The sequence below is a fragment of the Petromyzon marinus genome, chromosome 31 (genome assembly GCF_048934315.1).
Source record: "Petromyzon marinus isolate PM22_M1 ecotype Great Lakes invasive population chromosome 31, UKy_Petmar_22M1.pri1.0, whole genome shotgun sequence".
NCBI lineage: Eukaryota > Metazoa > Chordata > Hyperoartia > Petromyzontiformes > Petromyzontidae > Petromyzon > Petromyzon marinus.
In genome coordinates this window covers 4,152,392-4,175,981 of record NC_133697.1, presented here as the reverse complement: position 1 = coordinate 4,175,981, position 23,590 = coordinate 4,152,392, and the positions used below count along the sequence as shown (strand labels likewise).

The 23,590-nt window shown below is 50.6% G+C and overlaps 1 protein-coding gene across 1 annotated transcript; it reads left to right on the top strand.

Annotated features, from left to right (window-relative positions):
• The first annotated feature begins 614 nt into the window (after positions 1 to 614).
• Positions 615 to 23,315, top strand: LOC116947692 (homeobox protein SIX6-like). The gene is made up of 2 exons (XM_032963701.2): positions 615 to 1,566; positions 17,690 to 23,315. Exons 1-2 carry the CDS (start codon positions 995 to 997, stop codon positions 17,940 to 17,942), a joined length of 825 nt encoding a protein of 274 aa, XP_032819592.2. The 5' UTR covers positions 615 to 994; the 3' UTR covers positions 17,943 to 23,315.
• Positions 23,316 to 23,590: the final 275 nt, after the last annotated feature.

Here is a 23,590-nt window from a genome sequence, read left to right as displayed (position 1 = left end):
GGAATGAATTCGCGGCGAGCGTGATGTGATGACTCCTTTATTCGCCACTATTTGTCGGCTCAAAGCAGAGCGATTCGCGCCTTCAATTCTCTCGTGAAACGACAAGGGGGATTGAGCTCAGAGCCATCACGCAAATTGCTGTCATCTGTGTGGCTGCGCCGCGTCCTCATTTGTAAAGGCGGCGCGACGGGCGGCCATCACCGGTCAGTCGGTTGGTGTCCCCTCTCATCTGGGGCCCCGGGATTCTCCCGACACCGAGGTGCGACCCCTTCCCTCGTGCGTGGAAAAGCCCCCTCCCAGCCCACCCCACATCCTCCTCCTCCTCCCCCAAATGGCTGGGGGTCTTCGAGGACCCCCCACCTCCACGGCCACCACAAAGAACATTGTGGGAGGGTACGCGCAGCGTGATGATGGGAGCGGGTGCGTGAGACGAACACTCCTCCTCGTTCCGTACGGCTGGAACAATGCGTCCGGCAGTTCGGGTCCTGTGTTGAAGAAGAAGAGGAGGAGGGGGGGGGGGTTGTTGGGAGAGAGAGGGGGGGGGGGGCTCTCGGCACGTTGGGCTCATCGCTGTTGCCATGGACACGGGGGCGATGGGCGCCGTGCGCGGCCAATCAGCGCGGCGCGTTTCGTGGCCCGAGCGCAAAGGGACCGCGCGGCGGTGTCGGCGGCGGCGGCGTCCATGATGATCCTCGGCGTAGCGCAGCGCTGAGGCGGCCGGGGGCTGGCGGCGGCGGAGACAGCGAGCAGAGGCGACTGAGACACGGAGGCTTAGTGAAGAAGACGTCGTCTCAGCAGCAGCAGCAGCGGCGGCAGCAGCGGCAGCAGCGGCAGCAGCAGCGGCGGCTGCGGCAGCCCCCGGGCGAGCCACCATCGAGCGGCGCGCCCGCGCGCAGCACCACGGGGCCGCTCGGCTGGACCCGCTCGCTCGCCGGCCGGCCGGCCGCCGCCGCCGCCGCCGCCCTTGCCCCGGTGCCAGCGAAGGCGGTGTCCAATGTTCCATCTCCCCGTGCTCAGCTTCAGCCCGCAGCAGGTGGCGAGCGTCTGCGAGACGCTGGAGGAGAGCGGCGACGTGGAGCGCCTCGCCCGCTTCCTCTGGTCGTTGCCCGTGGCGCCGGGCGCCTGGGAGACGCTCAACAAGAACGAGGCCGTGCTGCGTGCCCGCGCCGTCGTCGCGTTCCACGCGGGCAACTACCGCGACCTGTACGCCATCCTGGAGGGCCACCGCTTCTCCAAGGCGTCGCACGCCAAGCTGCAGGCCATGTGGCTCGAGGCGCGTTACCAGGAGGCCGAGAGGCTCCGGGGCCGCCCGCTGGGGCCCGTAGACAAGTACCGCGTGCGTAAGAAGTTCCCGCTGCCGCCCACGATCTGGGACGGGGAGCCCAAGACGCACTGCTTCAAGGAGCGCACGCGCCGAGTGCTGCGGGAGTGGTACCTGCAGGACCCGTACCCGAACCCGGCCAAGAAGCGGGAGCTGGCCCAGGCCACGGGACTCACCCCGACGCAGGTCGGCAACTGGTTCAAGAACCGTCGGCAGAGGGACCGCGCCGCCGCCGCCAAGAACAGGTGCGTCCTTGTGAGAGTGGCGACGTTTCGGCCAGCGGCGAGGCACCCTTCTTCAGAGCAGAGAGGCCGCCAACGCGTCCGTCAATAACGGCGCGCCTGTGTGGGCTTGAAATGAGAAGCGTGCGTATAATAGGCGACGTTTCGGACAATGATCCCTTCTTCGTGGGGCATGCCGCGAATCGGCGGTGTTGATGTTGAACGAACGTGGTGAGTGTTGGTGTTGTTGTTGTTGTTGATTGGCAGCATCATTAACAAATAATTAGATTAGAGTTACGGAGATGGGTCATTACTCGAAACGTCGCCTATTTTGATGCAATCGTTCCTCTCTAATTTACAAGCACAGCAACGTGTGTATGCGTAAATCTGTGTTTGATAGTAATTGTGCATATATGTTTTGTGTTTATTGTACGCATATGTGTGTATATATATATACATTTTGTGTGTATTATGGATGCATGCGTGTAATTGTGTATATACGTAAGTTTCCTTTACATGTGCGTTTATAAACCCTATCCAGTACAATGTGTGTCCATGTGTGTTTGCATTATTTGTGTGTATATACGGTGCGCGTAATTGCACGCATTACGGTGGCGACTCGACACGACCGCTAAACCGGTAACCCTTGTACCGAACCGAAAACCGTTTCCCAAAGTCGAGGTCACGGCGTGGTTCGTGGTTCGCCCCTCCGCTCTCGGTGAAGCGGCTCAAGGCGCAGCCGCCCGACCCCGCGCCACTGCCACTCGAGGACCGCTCTAGGCGTGGGGGAGGGGGGGGGCATTTGGCCTTCTCTTCCAGTCGCCTGGAGCCGCCACGCTTCTTTACTCCACCGTACGAGAGCCGCCGATTGAGTCACCGCGCTTAACATCGTCCCGAACCGCGGCTGAGTGGGCAGACGGCGGCGGCGCTGGTGGTGGTGTGAAATTTGAGAAACTCGCTCCATCGTGCTTTTTGGTTCTTCCGTTAAAGTCACGTATAGGTAGAAATAAAATGAAACAAATCACGACGTTTCGATCGCAACACAAGCAATCATCATGCTTGTGTTGCGATCGAAACGTCGTGATTTATGTTATTGTCTACCTACGTGACTTTACCGAAAGAACCCAAGAGTATACGGGGTTCCTGCAGTCACGAAAGCTTCAAATCAAGATCGCTCCATCGTTTCGACTTCCGCGCCTGGAGATGGAATCGCAGCGGCGACCTCTGCGCGTGCCAGTGAATGGCAGTGAAGAGTTTCTAGATGTGCGGCAAACCGGTAACCGGTTTTATTTTATTCTTCGGTTTTTTTTTCATGCGATTACCGGTATTGCAAAAATGCGTATTTTAACAAGCCTATTAAGTACCTAATAAAGGTGTTTGGGTTACATCTCGTAAGGATAAATGTGTCGTAACCCGACACGGCCAACACGTACAGCGTTGTCACAAAACGTGCCAATTCGTTACTACTTGAGGCCACCGGTGTGTTGGAGAGTAATCATTAGTTAGTTACTACTAGTCAATTACAATTAGTTACTTAGTTACTACAATTAGTTACTACTTGAGGCCACCGGTGTGTTTGGAGAGTAAATCCACAGCGGGTGAACGACACATTTACGCTTACGCGATCTCACCCAAAACCCTTTATTATTAATATAATATTAGTCGCGTGTCAAGCCTACAGTATTAGCACGGTTGGCTACGTACGGTGCTAAATAAGTTCAACATCCATACATGTCTATATATATACATGTGTGTCTATATATGTGTGTGTGTTCTCGTTCATTCATCTTTCATCTTGTACGCATGTGCATGTGAGCATATATCGCGTGTATGGTTTATGTGTGTTGTACGCGTGTACTATATATATGTAAAACTTGTACGTACATTAATATTGCATCAATGGGATCGACAGTGGTACACAACGTTTCGGGCCAGCCGCCTTCTCCAGCGGGTACTCACGCATTTTGCTGTGTTTAAAAATACAACAAAAAACAACACTCGAATCTAATTTATACAAGTTCTCTAAAAATGTATATTTAAAGTCGTTGTTGTCTTCTTTACTGATAAGAGTACAGCCTGGTGTCACGCACGCCATGGTGTATGTGTATGTGTTTGCGATGTGAGATCGATTCCCGCTCACGGCCAACACCGGTGACGATTATTTGAACCGGTCCTGGACCTCACCTAGGTCGACTCAGCCTCTAATGAGTACTTGGTGCGGTGTGTAAACGTCGCCACTAGGGAGACAAAGGCGGTCGGGTGTGGTGATGGCGACCCACCCCCTCGTGCGCCGTGCCGGTCTTCATAGGTGCTCGCTAACAGCACTTGCCCCAGCAGTCTGTTAAGGCTACACGAGGGGACTTTGTCTGACTATCGGTGTGTGTGTATAGATACGTGTTTATCATCATCATGGTGATTATAGACGTGATTTTAGACTTGATTATATGCAGCAGATGTTGTGCAGGTCACCACCTCTGTGAAAAAAAAAAACAATGAATACGGAGGAGCGAAAACAGATAAGGCGAGATGTGAAATTGAATTCACTCTCAGGGAATAAGTGAAAACATGGAATCTCAGAGCCATCTTCTCTGTCCGCGGAACATTCACCACGGGGCAGGTCTTTGTGGGGCTTTCGTTTTTTGCAGAGCAACAGCCGTGATCTCTTACGTCGAGGAGGTGAATGGGCCAGACGATTTGCGCCAGGAGTGTAGCGGAGTGGTGGTGCAGCATCATCATCATCCTCATCATCGCTGTGGTGATGATGAAGATGCTGATGATGCATCCTCCTAATTCGTGTCCGTGAATCTGGTTGTTGTTGTTGTTTGTTTGTCCCGTGGTCTCTTCTGGGTGGTGGCCACAGTCGCGCACACGGGAGGCGATCGCAGGGTCGCTGCTTTGCAACATGGGGAATTGATGGTGCAATTTGACATGATATACTTTATAAATGTATTCAAGCGGCGTGACGTTATCTTACTCGCCTGATATTCAAGGAGGTTTGGAGGTTCGACCCCGACCCTGACGCCTGCTTTGTGTATATTTGGAGTTTGCGTGTGTCTCTCTCCCCGTAATCGCGTAGATTATTTTTCCTCCGGCTCCTCTGGGTTCCCCTCCAATCCACCACCACCCACACACATTTAGAAACATGCATTGGGCTTGTTGAGATTATTTTGCTGCTGTACATTTCCACGTGATAAGCCGCTTCGTTGAGCTATCGTTCGTGGCCAGATCGCTTCTGAAAAACAAGTTAATAGCTCAGTGGCCTTCACCTGGCGAGACAAACAAAATAATGTCGTTTCATTTGTATATTTATTTTTAAATGATTTATTTACCTTTCCTATACTTTGCGCTCCTATCGCGTTGTGCATTATTTGTTGTTGTACCCGCCCCTGCTAGACATCTGTAACAAAAAAACAGAGCTTCATAGCTCATCGGATTCCTCCAGTATAAATACATATTCTGATGCAACATAGCCAACGGGGTTGGGTGGGGTGCGAAGCGAATGATAACCATTCCCAGGAGCAACAGGCAACACCGGAAAGATGTTCAGCGGAAGAAGGGCAACGTGGAAGATAAGCAGCAGTGTCGTGCAAAGGTCTCCACTCGCAAGAAGAAGAAGACGTGACACGGATGAAGTTGACACGTTTTATTTTTCTTCTTAAACAAATGCGTTTGGCGATGCTGCTTCTGATGCTGCTGTTGGCAGTGGTGGACAAGGCGAGTTTAACAACAGCGCTCAACGCGTTCGTCAACAACAGTAGCAGTGAGTGTGTGGCCTTAAAATGAAAACATAAATATATATACACACATATATGTCGATATATACACTAAGAGGCGAGATTTCGGGAAATGGCACTTATTGACACTTCTTAACAGAGCACGAAAACATTTTAAAAAATTACATGAAGAAGGGCCATTGCCTGAAACGTCGCCAATTATATATATTTTTGAAGGCCACAGTGTTATTGACGGACGTGTTGAAGTGACTATAAAAGGTTCAGGAGTCTAAAACCATTATAAAAAGAACGTGTAAAGCAGATTGATAACACAACGTAAAAAAACTACATATTTGTTAACAAAGTCGCAGCAAGACATGGGAACGGCAAAAAATGAAGGCGACGATTCGTAAATAGCAGATAGGGCAGCGCTCAGACAGCACGATTAACCGATAACCACGTGTCAGACAGAATCGTGAACAAAAAAGTGAACGGGTCCCCTCCAGATCTCTGCAGCACAAAAACGACCACACATCCTGATTCTGCTGCTGCTGATGCTGCTGGGACGCATCGTGTTCCAGATAAAGGGCAAGGACGTTTCCAGATGTCGCACGAAAGGAGATACTTCGATACGAAAGGCGCTTCATAAAACAATGTCATTTGTTTTGTTGTTGTTACAACTGTCCTTGGCAGTATGGGGAGGGAAATAAACTGTGGACATCCTCACCATATATAGAATCGGGGACCAGCTGTCGGATTAAAAAAAGATACATTTCGACGCAGAGCTATGTACGACATGTTGTGTGCAGACATTGATAATCTCTATCGTAGACTAATTCCTCATGCACAAATATATATATACATGTATACAAAAAACAAAGATCCTCCCCCGTTGAGCCTGTAACAGATTGTCGGGGCAAGTGCTGTTAGCGAGCCACCTGTGAAGACCGGAACGGGACGCGAGGGGATGGGTGGCCAGCACCACGCCCGACCGCCTTTGTCTCCCCGGGGGCGATGTTTACACACCGCACCAGGTACTCATTTGAGGCTGAGTCGACCTAGGGGAGGTCCAGAACCAGTTCAGATAATCGTCACCGGCGTTGGCTAACCGCTACGCCACCACTCTCACAAACATGTACACGCATATATACACGTGTATATATTAAAAAAGGGAGACACGACTGATTTAAATAAATTGCGCGCCCATTAGCCTCTTATCCTCACGTGTACGTGAAGTGTTGACGACATTCAAAGAGAACGCAATGTTGGAAAATGTCGACGCCTGCAAGTCACTACGAGAACCAAGTGGGATTCTAAAGCATGGGCTTCCAGCATAGACCATGCGCTATCAATCCGATTCTATATCACACATCATCATCTCGTGATGATGCTGATGATGATGCTGCGTTGGCAGTGAAGCACAATAACAACAACACTCAACACGTTCGCCCATAACAACATGGTGTGCGGCCTTAAAAGGAAAAAAATATATATAATAGGCGACGTTTCAGGCAAGAGCCCTTCTTCATGGCAACATAAATGGAGAGGGCAGTTGAGAGACAGAGTGGGTGATGAGAGACGCCGCTTGTTTACACTATGGGGAGACCTGGTGAGAATTAAAATAAGTCATATTTAAAAATACTTTTTTTTTAAAACACGCTTTAATGAAATGTACCGTACAAGTAATGGCAAAACTCCACGACTCCAGGAAGTGGCCCCGAAGCTTGCCATGACGTAAGGGGCCCGTGGTGATTTACAGCCAACGTGAGTTGAGCGTGGACAATTAGACCCAAGCCGAAACATAACATATACGAAATATTGTTTAAAAATACTTTATTTTTAATGATAGAATATAATATTGTCATCAGTAAGACATAAGTCTACAAAGTTTGCAGTCGATACCACATTGGGAAGTTGGTTAAAATTGAGTTACAAGATTTGATACAACAGACAGTGATTTAAATAAAAGCGTGTAAAAAAGATTTAAACGTTTCCTGATTGCCAGCTTTTAAATGTGTATGAATAGTTACACTATGAGTAGCTATCAAGTAACAGACAAAACCTTCGATAATAGAAAAGTATCGCTGCTAAATAAACTAATTTATATTAAAGGTAGAATTATCAACTGTTTCTGAGACATTGCATTGCGGGAATATTCTATATGGGACATAGCCGTATTAAATTGCATAGAAACGTGTACACATGAACATACACACGTGCACACACGAATATAAACACACGTGGACACACGAACCTGTACACACACGAACATATACACACGTGTGAGCACATATACACAAGTGTGCACACACGAACCTATACACACGTGTACACACACGACCATATACACACGTGTGAGCACATATACACAAGTGTGCACACACGAACCTATACACACGTATACACAAGCGAAAATATACACACGTGTACACACACGAACATATACACACATGTACACACACAGAACACAGATCGGCGCGTGTCGACGATGAACATGCGTTTAGTGCAGTGGGAACTGATGGAGTCACCGAAGCTCTTAATCAACACACCACACACACCACGACGTGCACATTGACGATTGAACGGCGAGCAGGCCGCCGAGGTCGCGTGAGATTGGACGGACGAGAGATGCAATGGGGAGATGGAGTCGGGGTATAGGTTCATCCGCTCTCACCCGAGGCAGTGACTCGCAGCGATTGCTCGAGAGGAATGTCGTTTGTTGTCCAACAACAACAATAACAACAACGTCTATAGGATGGGAGAAATGAAGACACGAAATTCTCTCGTGGCTCGACTATGGGGGCCTGTGAAGATGAATTCGCGACTGGGCCCGTGCGAGGAGAGGCAGAGAGAGAGAGGCACAAACTCACTGCGACTTAGAACAGACAACCAACCATGTCACGGGGGACCTATTTGCCAGCATCAAATAATGAAGAAAATAAGAATAGGGTTTGCCCCTTTCTGGCAATTAAACAACACGCGTTAAGGTATTCAAACGCCGAATAGGTACATTGTTGAAAAGAATCAAGTCTGCATTGACCTCACACAGGACTTGTGGTGGACACAACAAAACATGAATCTTGATTTGAAGTTTTCGTGACTGCAGCAATCCGTACTCTTTGGTTCTTTCGGTAAAGTCACGTAGGAAGAAAAGTAAAATAAAATAAAAAAAATTTCCGCCTGAGGACGACCGCTTGTGTTGCGATCGAAACGTCGTAATATATATTTTATATTTCTCTACCTACGTGACTTTACCGAAAGAACCAAAGATTATAAACAAAACATGCTTTGATAATATATTGCATTGTCTTTGAAACTGATTGGCCTGCACCAGAGACAGCAGCCCTCTTAGAGGCCTCGTCTCACTACCAGTGTCAGACCAGAGAAGGACGCCAGAAGGCGAACAGCACAGGACAATGCCACACGTACCAGAGCATTTAAACCTCGGGGTGAGCAGTTGTATCACGGGATACATTTTGTTAGTATCAAAGACCACGGCGCTAAACTCTGCGGCCTTAAAATAACAAATATCACGGGCGACGTTTCGTGCAATGGGTCTTTCCCCATAGCGCTCGTACTTGTGTATACTGTATGTATATATGTGCCTGAATGGGTAGACTTTCATCCAGCAGTAGATAAGGGCCGTATTATGTGTTTGTGTGTGTGTGTCTTTGTGTGGAGCGGCACTATAGCCGGTCAGCGCACTGTGCTACAAACGCGGCGGATCCTGAGTTCGACTCCTGGTTCAAGGCCAACCATCAGCGGCGAGTCATTTCTGAGCCGACTCAACCATAAACGAGTAGCTGGTGCGGTGTGTAAACATCAGCACTGGGGAGACAAAGGCCGTTTATATTCAAATATATATTCAAATATGCTCAAAATGTCCCCCACAATATATTGCTATAAAAAAAATATATATAATTGCTATGCTATGTAAATAAAAACAATTTACTAAACCTTGGCCACAGTATCTGGACTTGTCTTCATGTAAATCAATGCATAGATTTCTGTTTATATGATTGTGGTTATGGTTGTACTTTATTAATCCCTAATCTCTGCCATTACATACAATGAAACAAGAAATGGTAAAAAAAAGAAAAAACAGAGCAATGTAATACAAGGCACTATTAGACATTATTGTAAAAAATAAAGTCCTTCCCATGTGTTAGTGAATATTTTTTTCTATTTTAGGCAGGAAATGAGTTTTAAAATTTAGATATTTTCCTGGGTTGGGACCCCCAGACACCCTGGAAGATTTGCCCCCCCCCCCAATGTTGACTTCATGGCTACGGCCTTGCTGGGGAGACAAAGGCGGCCGGGCGTGGAACTGACCACACCGCTCACTGACCTTGTGCGATGTGCCGACCACTATAGGTGCTCGCTCACAGCACTTGCGCTCACAACTTATGTGCGGTGACCTAGACGGGGAAGCTTTGTCTTTTTTCAGTGTACCGTATGTGCGCACATGTGGATATGTTCGCGTGTGTACACGTGTGTGCATGTATATACGATATCACGGTTGCTGAGTACAGGGCACAAAACAGCAGCGACCAGCAACAAACAGCACTATTTGATTTGTATTTAGTTTTGTTGTCCTTCCCCCGCACCTCCGATTATGGCGGTTGGGCGACGTACGGTGCGAAAGAAGTTCAACGTACATACATTACAGTTCTAGGAAGATGTTGAAAGAGTTATGCGTTACATTTCTATCCCAATGTGTCAATGTGCAGTAATACGCTATGTTAAATGCTATTGTTATCCATGTATATATAGGTGTATATATTAATTAGTTTATAAACACAATTCAGCATTAAATGCCTGAAAACATCTCAAAATCAAAACCCAATGTAGCAGTAGCAGGCCCCTGCTGGATAAATAACTAAATTATTGTAATTGTCATTCTACGTGTGTGTAAAGGTGTGTTAATGAGCGAATGTTTACAATGTTTTGTATTTTTGCACTCTCGGTGTCTATAAACTTAACACGTGGTAGTCATTATTCGCAGCCGTTGTTATTCTCTTCCACAATTCATTATTAGGGTTAGGCCACGTAATGATCTCAGCGAGTGTTTTTTGTTGTTGTCGTGAGACCTTCCACGACCCGACACAGCCAAGCAAGCGCCACGCGTGTCACACGTGTGTCACACGCGTGGCACACGTGTGTCACACGTGTGTCACACGCTACTCTGACTGGTGCAGCTCGTGTCACCGGTTACGGCCAGGGAGCGATCCTCACACGGCCACGTTTATCAGCGGTTGGATCCCCGGCGACGTTTCGCTTCGGACCTCGCCAAGCATCTGCAGGAAAATCCATCAATTCAAAATCAACTTCTGGATTTTCGCTCGCCACTGATGTTCGCCGCCGCCAGGAATCGAACTCACGTCTACCGAATTCGTGGCGCGGTTCGTGAGGCACCGCGACACGCTTCCGATACATATTCATGTACGAGCACATATTGGTTCACGTGTAGCATAAGTTACGTACACGTGTGTGTATCTGTATACAGTGAGGGAAAAAAGTATTTGATCCCCTGCTGATTTTGTACGTTTGCCCACTGACGAAGAAATGATCAGTCTATAATTTTAATGGTAGGTTTATTTGAACAGTGAGAGACAGAATAACAACAACAAAATCCAGAAAAACGCATGTCAAAAATGTTATAAATTGATTTGCATTTTAATGAGGGAAATAAGTATTTGACCCCTCTGCAAAACGTGACTTAGAACTTGGTGGCAAAACCCTTGTTGGCATTCACAGAGGTCAGACGTTGCTTGTAGTTGGCCATCAGGTTTGCACACATCTCAGGAGGGATTTTGTCCCACTCCTCTTTGCAGATCTTCTTCAAGTCATTAAGGTTTCGAGGCTGACGTTTGGCAACTCGAACCTTCAGCTCCCTCCACAGATTTTCTATGGGATTAAGGTCTGGGGACTGGCTAGGCCACTCCAGGACCTTAATGTGCTTCTTCTTCTTGAGCCACTCCTTTGTTGCCTTGGCCGTGTGGTTATTGTGGGGTGGTGGTTGTTGTGGTTGTTATAGTGGTGGTTGTGGTTATTATGGTGGCGGTTGTTGTGGTGGTTATTGTGGTGATGGTTTTGGTTGTTATTGTGGTGGTGGTTGTTGTGGTTATTGTGGTGGTGATTTTGGTGGTTATTGTGGTGGTGTTGGTTGTTGTGGTGGTGGTTTTGGTGGTTATTGTGGTGGTTATTTTGGTGGTAGTGGTTGTTGTGGTGGTTATTGTGGTGGTGGTTGTTTTTGTAGTTATTGTGGTGGTTGTTTTGGTGGTTATTGTGGTGGTTGATTTGGTGGTTATTGTGGTGGTTGTTTTGGTGGTTATTGTGTTGGTTATTGTGGTGGTTATTGTGGTGGTTATTGTGGTTGTTTTGGTGGTTGTGGTGGTTGTTTTTGTAGTTATTGTGGTGGTTGTTTTGGTGGTGATTGTGGTGGTTGTTTTGGTGGTTATTGTGCTGGTTGTTTTGGTGGTTGTGGTGGTTGTTTTGGTGGTTGTGGTGGTTGTTTTTGTAGTTATTGTGGTAGTTGTTTTTGTGGTTATTGTGGTGGTTGTTATGGTGGTTGTGGTGGTTTTTTGGTGGTTATTGTGGTGGTTGTTTTGGTGGTTATTGTGGTGGTTGTTTTGGTGGTTATTGTGGTGGTTGTTTTGGTGGTTATTGGGCTGGTTGTTTTGGTGATTATTGTGGTTGTTTTGGTGGTTGTGGTGGTTGTTTTGGTGGTTATTGTGGTGGTTGTTTTGGTGAATATTGTGGTGGTTGCGTGGTTGTCGTTGTGGTTGTTTGTTATTGTGGTGCTTATAGTGGTGGTTGTGATTATTATGGTGGTAGTTGTTGTGGTTATTGTGGTGGTTATTGTGGTGGTTATTGTGGGGTGGTGGTTGTTGTGGTGGTTATTGTGGAGTGGTTTGTTGTGATGGTTATAGTGGTGGTTGTGGTTATTATGGTGGTGGTTGTGGTTATTATGGTAGTAGTTGTGGTGGTTATTGTGGTGGTTATTGTGGGGTGGTGGTTGTTGTGGTGGTTATTGTGGGGTGGTTGTTGTGATGGTTATAGTGGTGGTTGTGGTTATTATGGTGGTGGTTGTTGTGCTGGTTATTGTGGTGGTTATTGTGGTTTTGGTGATTATTGTGGTGGTGGTTTTGGTGGTTGTTGTGGTGGTGTTGGTTGTTGTGGTGGTGGTTATTGTGGTGGTGGTTATTGTGGTGGTTGTTGTGGTGGTAGTGGTTGTTGTTTTGGTGGTTATTGTGGTGATGTTGGTTTTTGTGGTGGTTATTGTGGTGGTGGTTATTGTGGTGGTTGTTGTGGTGGTTATTGTGGTGGTAGTGGTTGTTGTTGTTGTTTTGGTGGTTATTGTGATGGTTGTGTGATATCCCTGGCGATGCACGAGGATGGACGCGCCACATCAGAGGGTTTCTCATCGCTCATTGACTCAGGCCAGATGTGACGATGTGTGATTATTGTGACGATGTGTGATGATTGTGACGACGTGTGATGATTGTGACGACGTGTGATGATTGTGACGATTGTGACGACGCGTGATGATTGTGACAACGTGTGACGTGTGACGATGTGTGATGATTGTGACGACGTGTGACGATCTGTAATAACGCGTGACGATGTGTGATGATTGTGACGACGTGTGACGTGTGATGATTGTGACGACGCGTGGCGATGTGTGATGATTGTGACAACGTGTGACGATGTGTGATGATTGTGACGACGTGTGACGACGTGTGACGATGTGTGATGATTGTGACGACGTGTGACGTGTGATGATTGTGACGACGTGTGATGATTGTGACAAGGTGTGACGATGTGTGATGATTGTGACGACGCGTGACGATGTGTGATGATTGTGACAACGTGTGACGATGTGTGATGATTGTGACGACGTGTGACGATGTGTGACGATGTGTGATGATTGTGACGACGTGTGATGATTGTGACGACGTGTGACGATGTGTGATGATTGCGATGACGTGTGACGATGCGTGATGATTGTGACGACGTGTGATGATTGTGACGACGTGTGATGATTGTGACGACGCGTGATGATGTGTGATGATTGTGACGACGCGTGATGATTGTGACGACGTGTGACGATGTGTGATGATTGTGACGACGTGTGATGATTGTAACGACGCGTGATGATTGTGACGACGTGTGATGCTTGTGACGACGCGTGACGACGTGTGATGATTGTGACGATGTGTGACGATGTGTGACGTGACACCCAATGACCGAATCAACCCGCCAAGCGCCCGCTCTCGCCAGACCGCGCAAGCTAAGCAGGCGTTGAGCCTGCTTAGCCCTGTTCGGTGTCCACAAAGACACCATCGGCTGCTGCTGCTGCTGCTGCTGCTACGGTGCTACGTGGTGAACAGCGAAATAATGCACTGTGGTACCGCACGCCCGGGATCCTACGTCTCTGGTGCCTCTCCATCGTCACCAACCGAGCATTGACTCCGCTTGGTGAAGTATGGCCGAGTTACCCCCCACGACCGGAACACGGCGTCGTTGGGCCCCCTCATCTGGCAGTGGATTGACAAACGGTCTGGTGCATAACATAACCAAATGTATCAACAATATTGCTTTTGTATATATAATAATAGTAGTGTTTCACACGTAGGTTTTCGCCATCGCTATCCATACTCGAGGTGTTTGTTGGGTTAGATCGAGTAAATATGAATTTGTCGTTAAACCCAACTCTGGCTGCGGCCTGATGATGCTGGTTGTTGTAATTGCCGGCGAAATGTCACGGTACTCGAACTGTAAATATTGTAGTGGGCTTACTCTAACAACACACGGGCTAGTGCTGAACTCGTAACGAATTGGCGCGTTTAGTTTATGGTGGCGGTGTTTAATGACACATTTATATTCACACAATCTAGCCCATTGCAAACCCCCTCTATTGTGGACAATAATATTTTTGTCTTCAGCGTACGCACTGTAATCGCTGCGGCATACAACGCTGCCGCGCTCATCACCACACACGGGGACATTCGCCACCACAACAACCACCACAACAACCACAATAATCACCACCACCACAATAACCATCACAAACAACGACAACCACCACAACCTCAACCACCACCACAATAACCAGCACAACCACAACAACAACGGTGCCCTAATGATCACAACAGTGATGATGACATTGCGTGTTCGGGGAATCTGATTGGCTAAACCCCCCCCCCCGCCCCCACCGCGGGGTAAGCGTGGCGTCGTGCTCCGTGGGATGATGCGGATCAACCGCTCGGTCGAGCGGCTCGCAGTGGGAAGGTCAACGGGGTTCAAGTCCTGCTTAGGGGGAGTGGTGGGGAGGGGTTGACTCAGGCCATCATCCCTCTGGGGGTCGATAAAATAGGTACCACTTTTGAGTGGAGGCAAGTCAACAGTGGTTTTACCTTTGCAGATTCGCCCTCCCCCGCCGTAAGAACGTGGAATGTCCATCACTGGCTGTGCAGGGATGTAAAGAACAGGGGGTGGACACCAGTGCCTCAATGTTCACTCGATCCTCAGGAGCCCGCGTTCACTCCGATTGCTCATACCACGGAGAAGCATCATCACTCGCTGCGCTTGCAACTTGTGAGTTTGGATAGCAAAGTGAATATCACGACGTGCCCTCTGTCAATCGCCTGCTGGATGAAGGCTTTCCCTCCCCATACCACGTCCCTCGTGGATGTTGCTTAACCATACTTCACCTCGCTCGTCAGTGCGAGTTGGCAATGGGTTCTAAAACTGTAAACCACATCGCTCGCCACTGACGTTAGCCGCGATCGGATCGCGAACCCATGCTAAGCACTCCGCCACCACTCCGCCACCACTCCGTCTCTGCGTAATTGAGGCTGCCCTCTCGTTGGGCTGGCGTGGATCGTGGCGAATTGGGTTTCTGCCGTTCGCCCGACACCCTTCTCTGCAACGAGTTCGGTTAGAAGGCACGAGCGATGATTGTATAATCGATTGGGCGGCGGCGGTGGCGGTGTTTACACATTCACCTCGCTGCCTGTAACTGTGGAGCGTTGTGAAACTTCCTTCCCGTGGGTGGGTGTCGAGGAGGGGTGAGTAACCTGGGTCGGCAGGAGAAGGCGGTAACAGAAAATCTGGACTCCACCTGTTCCATTTGTTTGGTGATTTTTTTAAATGCAGTGTTGGCCCCTTGCTCGCACGTGTGGGTTTCCTGCGGGCGTTCCGATTTCCTGCCACATTCAAACGCTCATTAAAACCCTTTCCCGTCCCATCATCGGACACGTACGTCATACGTTCTTTCTCTGATTCTGTTCCGATTACGTACGTTTACGTCGTTGGAACGGACTCGAATCTGAACGGAATCGGAAGTAAAAGGTCACGCGGGATGGCGTGTGGCACAGTTTGGCGCCAGCTGTCATATAGTGCTCTCTTGTCGCTACACTTCTCTTCAGTGAGTAAGATGTCTGGAAAAACAGCGGCGCTACTGCGCCTCTCTAAATAAAAGTCGCGCCAACCGCTTGCGCGTTCCGAGATTCAGCGGTGAATGGCACCCTCCCTGCAACTTGCAGTCATCTCGAAACTTGAAAGGGTTGGCCGATAACACCTTCATATATATAGAGAACCGCAGAGCTTGCAGGGGGGGGGGGGGTGGTGGTGGGAGGTTTGGCGCCGACTCCTCACCGCGTGGCTGCTGCTGCTGCCTCCCTCTGATTATGAAGCCTTCAATGACCCACGACGTCAGCGGTTTGACAAATCCCTCTGCTGTGCACGTGACGCGATCACACATCACACGCTCCGAGCAGCGCTCGTCGCGCGGTAGCAGAGGCGAGCTGAGGTCAGGGCGAGGTCAGGGTTAGGGACAGAGTTTAAGTGGGGAAGGGGTCAGGTGAGGTCGGTGTGAGTTGAGATCAGGCTGAAGTCACGGTAGCGGTGGTGGTGAGGTGGCGAGATGTTAACTACCTCGCCCGGTATGCTGGAGGTCGTGGGATCGATCCTGACACTGACGCCTGCTGCTGTATATTTGGAGTTTGCGTGTGTCTCTCTCTCCCCGTGGTGGCGTGGATTTTCTTCCGGGTACTCCGGTTTTCCCCTCCACATTTAGAATCAACATATACGCTTAGTGTAATTTGGCTGATATGCATTTCAACATAAGCCACTTCGTTCAGCTAGCATTTGTGGCCACGTCGCCTCTGAAAAGATATATATATAACTCAGGGGGCCTTACCTGGTAAAATAAAAATAAAAAGTTTCGTTGATATGTTTGAGGTCAGTGAGAGTTGAGGTCAGGCTTGAGTGTGAGATAACTGGGAGTGAGGTCGGGGTGAGGTCATAACGGGGTCAGGGTTGAGTCACCGTAGATTATGATGCCCCGTGCTGCGCGGATTTTTATCCCGCCCCCTGCCGCCCCCCTTGACCTCGCCGCGATGTGGGGAGGGGAAAAAGCTCGCGGAAGCCCCCAAGCCAGTGCCGACGATTTCTTTATTTTGTTTACCGCGCAGATTTGTTTTATAACTCGCGTCCCTTCCAGCGAACGCGTCAAGCGTCGTCGTCCCAATGCATTAACTCTGTGAATATATCTGCTGTCAATCATACGTGACGTCACTGCCACACCGCACGCTGTCAATCATACGTGACGTCACTGCCACACCGCACGCTGTCAATCATACGCGACGTCACTGCCACACCACACACTCGCACTCTCACACACACACGCCACTCACAACATAGACGCGTGCACACACCAGCTCACTCACCCACCGACTCACTCAACCACTCACCCATGGCTCACAACCACTCACTCACCCACCTACCCGCGCACACGACCGCACACTCACCCACTCACTCATAGCCCGATTACCCACAAACTCACTCATTCACTCACTCACCCTCTCACTCACTCACTCACACACCCACTCACAAATCAATTAACCTTGCACTCATACATACTCATTCACCGACTCACCCACCCACTCACCCACCAACTCACCCACCCACCCACTCTCTCACACATTTACCCACTCACCCACACACTTAACCATTCACTCACCCACCAACTCACCTACCCACTCACTCTCTCACTCACACATTTAACCACTCACCCACACACTTATCCATTCACTCACCCACCAACTCACCCACCAACTCACCCACCCACTCACTCTCTCACTCACACATTTACCCACTCGCCCACACACTTATCCATTCACTCACCCACCCACTCACCCACCAACTCACCCACCCACTCACTCTCTCACTCACACATTTACCCACTCGCCCACACACGTATCCATTCACTCACCCACCCACTCACCCACCTACTCACCCACTCACTCACTCTCTCACTCACACATTTACCCACTCGCCCACACACTTATCCATTCACTCACCCACCCACTCACCCACCCACTTTCACTCACGCGCGCACGTGCCCGTGTGCGCGCTCCTGGCTGCAGGCTCCATCAGCCGTCGCTCTCTCCCGGAGCCGTGGGGTTGCGGGAGGATGAAGAAGATGACGACGACGATGACGACGACGAAGAGGACGACGACGAAGAGGAGGAGGAGGAGGAGGCGGGTGCGGGACCCGGGCGAGGCCTGCGGAGCTCCTCGGGAGCCGCCGCCGGCAGCCCCGGGGCCGCGAGCCTCTCGAGCCTCGGGGAACCGCCGGCGCACCCCGCGTCCAGCGACGGTTCCGACTCCGAGGCGTGAGCCAGCGGGGAGTGGCGGCGGGGGGGGGAGGGAGGAGGCGATGCTGATGGTTATGGTAATGAGGCGAGAAGGAGAGGAGGAGGAGGAGGAAGATGGGACGAGGGGGAGCAGGAGGAGACGACCACGAGGGAGTGACGAGGAGGAGGAAGAGGACGAGGCGATGTCTTCGCTTGCCCCACCCTTCACCAAATCCTCGTGATCATCGCTAGTAGATAATGATGATGATGACGATGATCGTGGTTCCTGAAACAGTTTTGCTCGCGCGTGCGTCGCGCGCGTGGCACCGATCGATGTCATCGCGTCTCCCACCCACCTAACACATACAGTATATACTTACAGTCTATACAGTGTCCGTGTATATACATCTACCACGACCCAAAAAGTAGAGCAAAACGGGGCTTCACCTCGCGGTAGTTTCGTCAAAATGAGCACTTAGCAGCGTCTGCTGGTACTGAAGTGAAGTGTCTGTAATGACCACCACCACTATCACAACCAACACCATCATCACCACCACCATCACTATCACATCCAACACCATCACCACTATCACATCTAACACCATCACCACCGCCACCACTACTATCACATCCAACACCACCACCACTATCACATCCAACACCATCACCACCACCACTATCACATCCAACACCACCACCACTATCACAACCAACACTATCACCACCACTGTCGCAACCAACACCATTATCATCATCACCACCACCACCACTACCATCATCATCATTACCACCACTATCACAACCAATAACATCACCACTACCACCACTTTCATATCCACCACCACCATCATCATCACCACCACCATCATCAGCATCATCACCATCATCATATCCACCACCATCATCATCACCACCACCACCATCATATCATATCCACCACCATCATCACCACCACCACCACCATCATCATCACCACCACCACCACCATCATCATCACCACCACCAGCACCATCATCATCAACATCACCACCATCATCATCACCACCATCATCACCACCACCATCATCATCATCACCACCACCACCATTAGCATCACCACCACCACCATCATATCCACCACCATTATCATCATCACCACCACCATCATCATCACTACCACCACCACCACCATCATCATCATCATCACCACCACCATCATCATCATCATCACCATCATTATCATCACCACCATCATCACCACCATCACCACCATCATCACCACCACCACCATCATCACCACCACCATCATCACCACTATCACCACCATCATCATCACCACCACCATCATCATCATCACCACCACCACCATCATCACCACCATCACCACCACCACCATCATCACCACCACCACCATCATCATCACCACCACCACCATCATCATCACCACCACCACCACCACCATCATCATCATCACCACCACCATCACCACCATCATCATCTGTATCCCGTGATGTCAGCGCACTGCCTCCAGTAAGAGGGGGATTCGGGTTTCATAAATCCGCGGCAGCCACCTCCCCAATGCCAGGGGACGAGGCCGCGTGTCGCCCGCTCACCACGACACTCCCCCTCCCCAAACAGGTATACACACAGGTGTACACGTAGGTGGCACATGCAGATACATACGTGACACATATTGGCAGGCATACACGCACGTATATACACAGGTGACACGCACAGGTCAAACAAAAAAAATACAAAGATCCCCTTACGGACTGTTGAGGCAAGTGCTGTTAGCGAGCAGCGCCTCTGAAGGTGGGCACGGCACACGAGGGGGTGGGTGACCAACACCACGCTCGGTCGCCTTTGTCTCCCTCGTGGCGATGTTTACGCATCGCACTCGGTACTCATTTGAGGCTGAGTCGACCCAGGGGAGGTCCAATACCCGGTGCCGTTATTCGCCACTGTCATTGGTCGCGAGCGGGAATCGAACTCAGGTGGTGGCTCACATCCCGCGACCCCGCGCCTAGGGGACGCTCGCTCCGCCGCGAGTTTAAAGCTCCGTGAATTTCGAGATACATCTTTTTTTTAAATTTCGAAGTCACGAACAGGCGTTCGATGTGGTGACATCGAATCGACGTGCGCTCACTTTGATTCGAAATATTTACGAATACAGCGCCGTCCTCTCGGAGTTTCTACACTGGCCTCGGACGCACCTGTCCATTGCAGAAGCATTGCAAACATAAAACATAAAGCAGAAATATGAACATAAAGCGGAAGCAATGCCCTCGCTCTCTAAGACATCCCCGAGTTAAGATGTTTTGTCAGTTCTATTTCCGAGTGTTTTGTAACGCACGGGACAAACAGACCGAGCTACTACGGCGCTTACGTGAGCTAGGATTGAACTCATCACGTACGGCAGTCGGTTTTGGGTTAGGTCCAGTGACAGATCCGCGGTTTATTTCCCACCGCATTGCTGCTGAATATCGTTCGTGAAGATCGTTCTGCAATTCATGGGCGATTTAATTTGTTCGGCTGTGTCAGGTGATGGTGGGGGGGGGGGTCTTACGACTTCAAGTTGGTGAGATCGTCAGGTGGGCCTAACCCCCAAATTAATTACGAATCACGCTCCTAATTAATATTTGGCATCTGTGGGGTTGGTTACCGTCTGCGTGTCCGCTGACAATTCCATCCTGCCGTCACCCCTTCCTGTTTCACTCAAACTTTCTGGGTCAGGGGCCCTGGGAGGCTCCCGCATTTGGCCAGGGCTGCGGTATAAATTGAGGAAGTCGAATCCGGTGGAAGAGCGACAGAGGCGAGAGGATCGACTTCCCCTGCTCTGGATCACAGAACGCCACAATCCTTGAGCGATCAGTTGCGCAAACTTCATCGCCCGCAACTGCTTTGTCCACATCTGAGCGAGTAGTCGAGCAACACTTTTGTTGTTGTTAAGAGCCACATTGAGCATTGTAAAACAACCAATCACCAATTGGTGTAGCACGTTGTGAAGCGTGTCGCTACAAATCGCCGAATAGACCAAGGCTTAAAAGTCGGAGTTTTTTTTCTCGACTGTGAGCATCAACCGATTGCACGACTTCCCCCTCCTCCTCCTTCCCCCCCAATCCGGTTGCAGACACGTCCGTATAATAAGCCAGTCAGTTGCACGCGACTAAGTTGCGTGCAACTGACTCGCTCGGGTGTCGGGACCGGCTTCACGGCAGCTCCTGACCGGCGCCCGAGAGCGCCTCTTGTCAACACGAGGTGCCTCTTGCGCGCGTGAATTCATTGTCGGGGTCGCGCGTCTCTCGCTGATTGCGAGCGACTGTCGCTGGGATCCAGGCGATGTTTGTTGCCGGAGTTTGGCCGTGCCCTGAACCGCACGCCACTCGGCAGGGGATCTCCTCGTCTCCTCCTTCCGTCGTCTCCTTCGCGAGGCGATGGCGCCCAACGAGACATCGGTCTCCATCCCTTCCTTGTACCGCGTGGTGCACAGAAGCCCCCCACCCCGAACCCTCCTCCTTCGTAGCCAAACGCCCGGGGCTCCCAGCGCAGGTTCCGGCCAAGCCGCTCGCTCCCCGATGGCTACAGCGCAGCGGAGCGAAGCAACCAACGGAGGAGTGAACGGACGAATAGACGACCGAATGGAGCGAATGACCCCGGCCAATTGCGCTGACCTTCCTGTACCCCCCCCCGCTCCACCTTACCAACACACGCATGACGTCACCTGTAACTCACCCCCCCCTTCCCTCCACCGCCCCGCACTTTGCCTTGAAGATGAACATCCACGCGGAGGGACACGTGGGAACGCGAGAGTGCGGCTGTAGGTGGTGGTGCTCGTGACGGTGGTGAAGGTCGATGCCGAGCGCGCGCAGACCGGGGTGAGGCTCGCGGTGTGAGCGCCCCCCCCCCGGGTGAGGCGGTGTCAGCGCCCCCCCCACCCCGGGTGAGGCTCGCGGTGTGAGCGGGCCCCCCCCCCACGTGCCACTGAGTTATCGTGGCGTGAAGAGCTCCTCGCTCGCAGCTCGTGAAGGAGGCCGCGTATACACGGGTAGCTCGCGGTAGGTGAAATACACGGAGACACGGGTGAGACGCGGGCGAGACACGGTGAGACACGGCAGAGACACGGCAGAGACGCGGGAGAGACGCGAGAAAGACACGGGAGAGACACGGTGAGACACGGGAGAGACACGGTGAGACACGGGAGAGACGCGGGCGAGACACGGTGAGACACGGCAGAGACACGGCAGAGACGCGGGAGAGACGCGGGAGAGACGCGGTTGAGACACGGGAGAGACACGAGAGAGACACGGGAGAGACGTGGGTGCATGAGACACGAGCGAGACATGGGAGAGACACGGCAGAGACACGGGTGAGACACGGGTGCATGAGACACGAGCGAGACATGGGAGAGACACGGGAGAGACACGGCAGAGAGACGAGCGAGACATGGGAGAGACGCGGTTGAAACATGGGCGAGACATGGGCGAGACACGGGAGAGACACGGGTGAGACACGGGAGAGTCGCGGTTGAGACACGGGTGAGACACGGGCGAGACACGGGAGAGACACGGGCGAGACGCGAGAGAGTCGCGGTTGAGACACGGGTGAGACACGGGCGAGACACGGGCGAGACGCGAGAGAGTCGCGGTTGAGACATGGGCGAGACACGGGAGAGACACGGGAGAGACACGGGCGAGACGCGGTTGAGACACGGGAGAGACACGGGTGACATGGTAACACGCACGGATAAACACACACGCAGGTGACATACAGACAGACATAGAGAGGCATACCACACCCTGTAGGTGACACGGGTTAAACACACGCGGACACCAATTTGATTGACAGGCAGAAGAAGCGCGCAGACACGCGCTTGCACACACACACACACATATCGTTAACACAAGACAAAGATCCCCCTGATAGCCTTCACAGACTTTTGAGGCAAATGCTACCTGTTAAAGGCTCTACGGGGTATCTTTATCTATATTTATAAAAAAAAATCGTAATCTAAGTAAATTAATAATTGAGTGTATATTTAACAGCCCTTTTTATCAATCCAATTTGTGATGACAGAGACAAATATCACCTGCATAGCCTTAACAGACTGTTGGGGCAAGTGCTGTTAGCGAGTAGCAGCACCTACAAAGGCCGGCACGGCAACACGAGGGAGTGGTTGGGTGGGTGGCCGGCACCGCTCCCGCCCGCCTTTGTCTCCCCAGTGGCAGTGATGATGATGGCTGTCATTGTTAACCTCGTCGGCTCCATTGTTACAGCTGCTGCTGCAACTACTACGGCTTCTACAACTAAACTACTATAGCAAACCACGACTACCCCCTGCAAGGACTACTGCTATACTATTAATACAGTATTATTATTCTTAAGAGCGGTCATTTGCAATCCACTTGTTAAATAAACTTGCAACGTGGCATTATTATCACTGCGAGTCGAGCGGGCCGTGGCTACGTGGTCGGTGCACTGATTGACCGGTCGATGGATGACTCAGCGACGGGTGTGTTTATGAATCGATGATTGGAGTGGTGGATGAATCGATTGCTGAATGGATTGATGAACGTTGTCGGTGGATGCATCAATTGCTTCATGTTGACAAGGTGATGACTGACGATGGATAAGTGATATCAGACCACATTGATCACGTTGTGAATTCGTGGATGGATTGAACGATCGAGTGATAGATTGATTGATACACGTGCA

Excerpts from the sequence above, each read along its gene's own strand:
- LOC116947692 (XM_032963701.2), top strand. The coding sequence starts at position 995 with ATGTTCCATCTCCCCGTGCTCAGCTTCAGCCCGCAGCAGGTGGCGAGC. Across the intron at positions 1,567-17,689 it reads GCCGCCGCCGCCAAGAACAG|GCTCCATCAGCCGTCGCTCT; the intron begins GTGCGTCCTTGT and ends TCCTGGCTGCAG.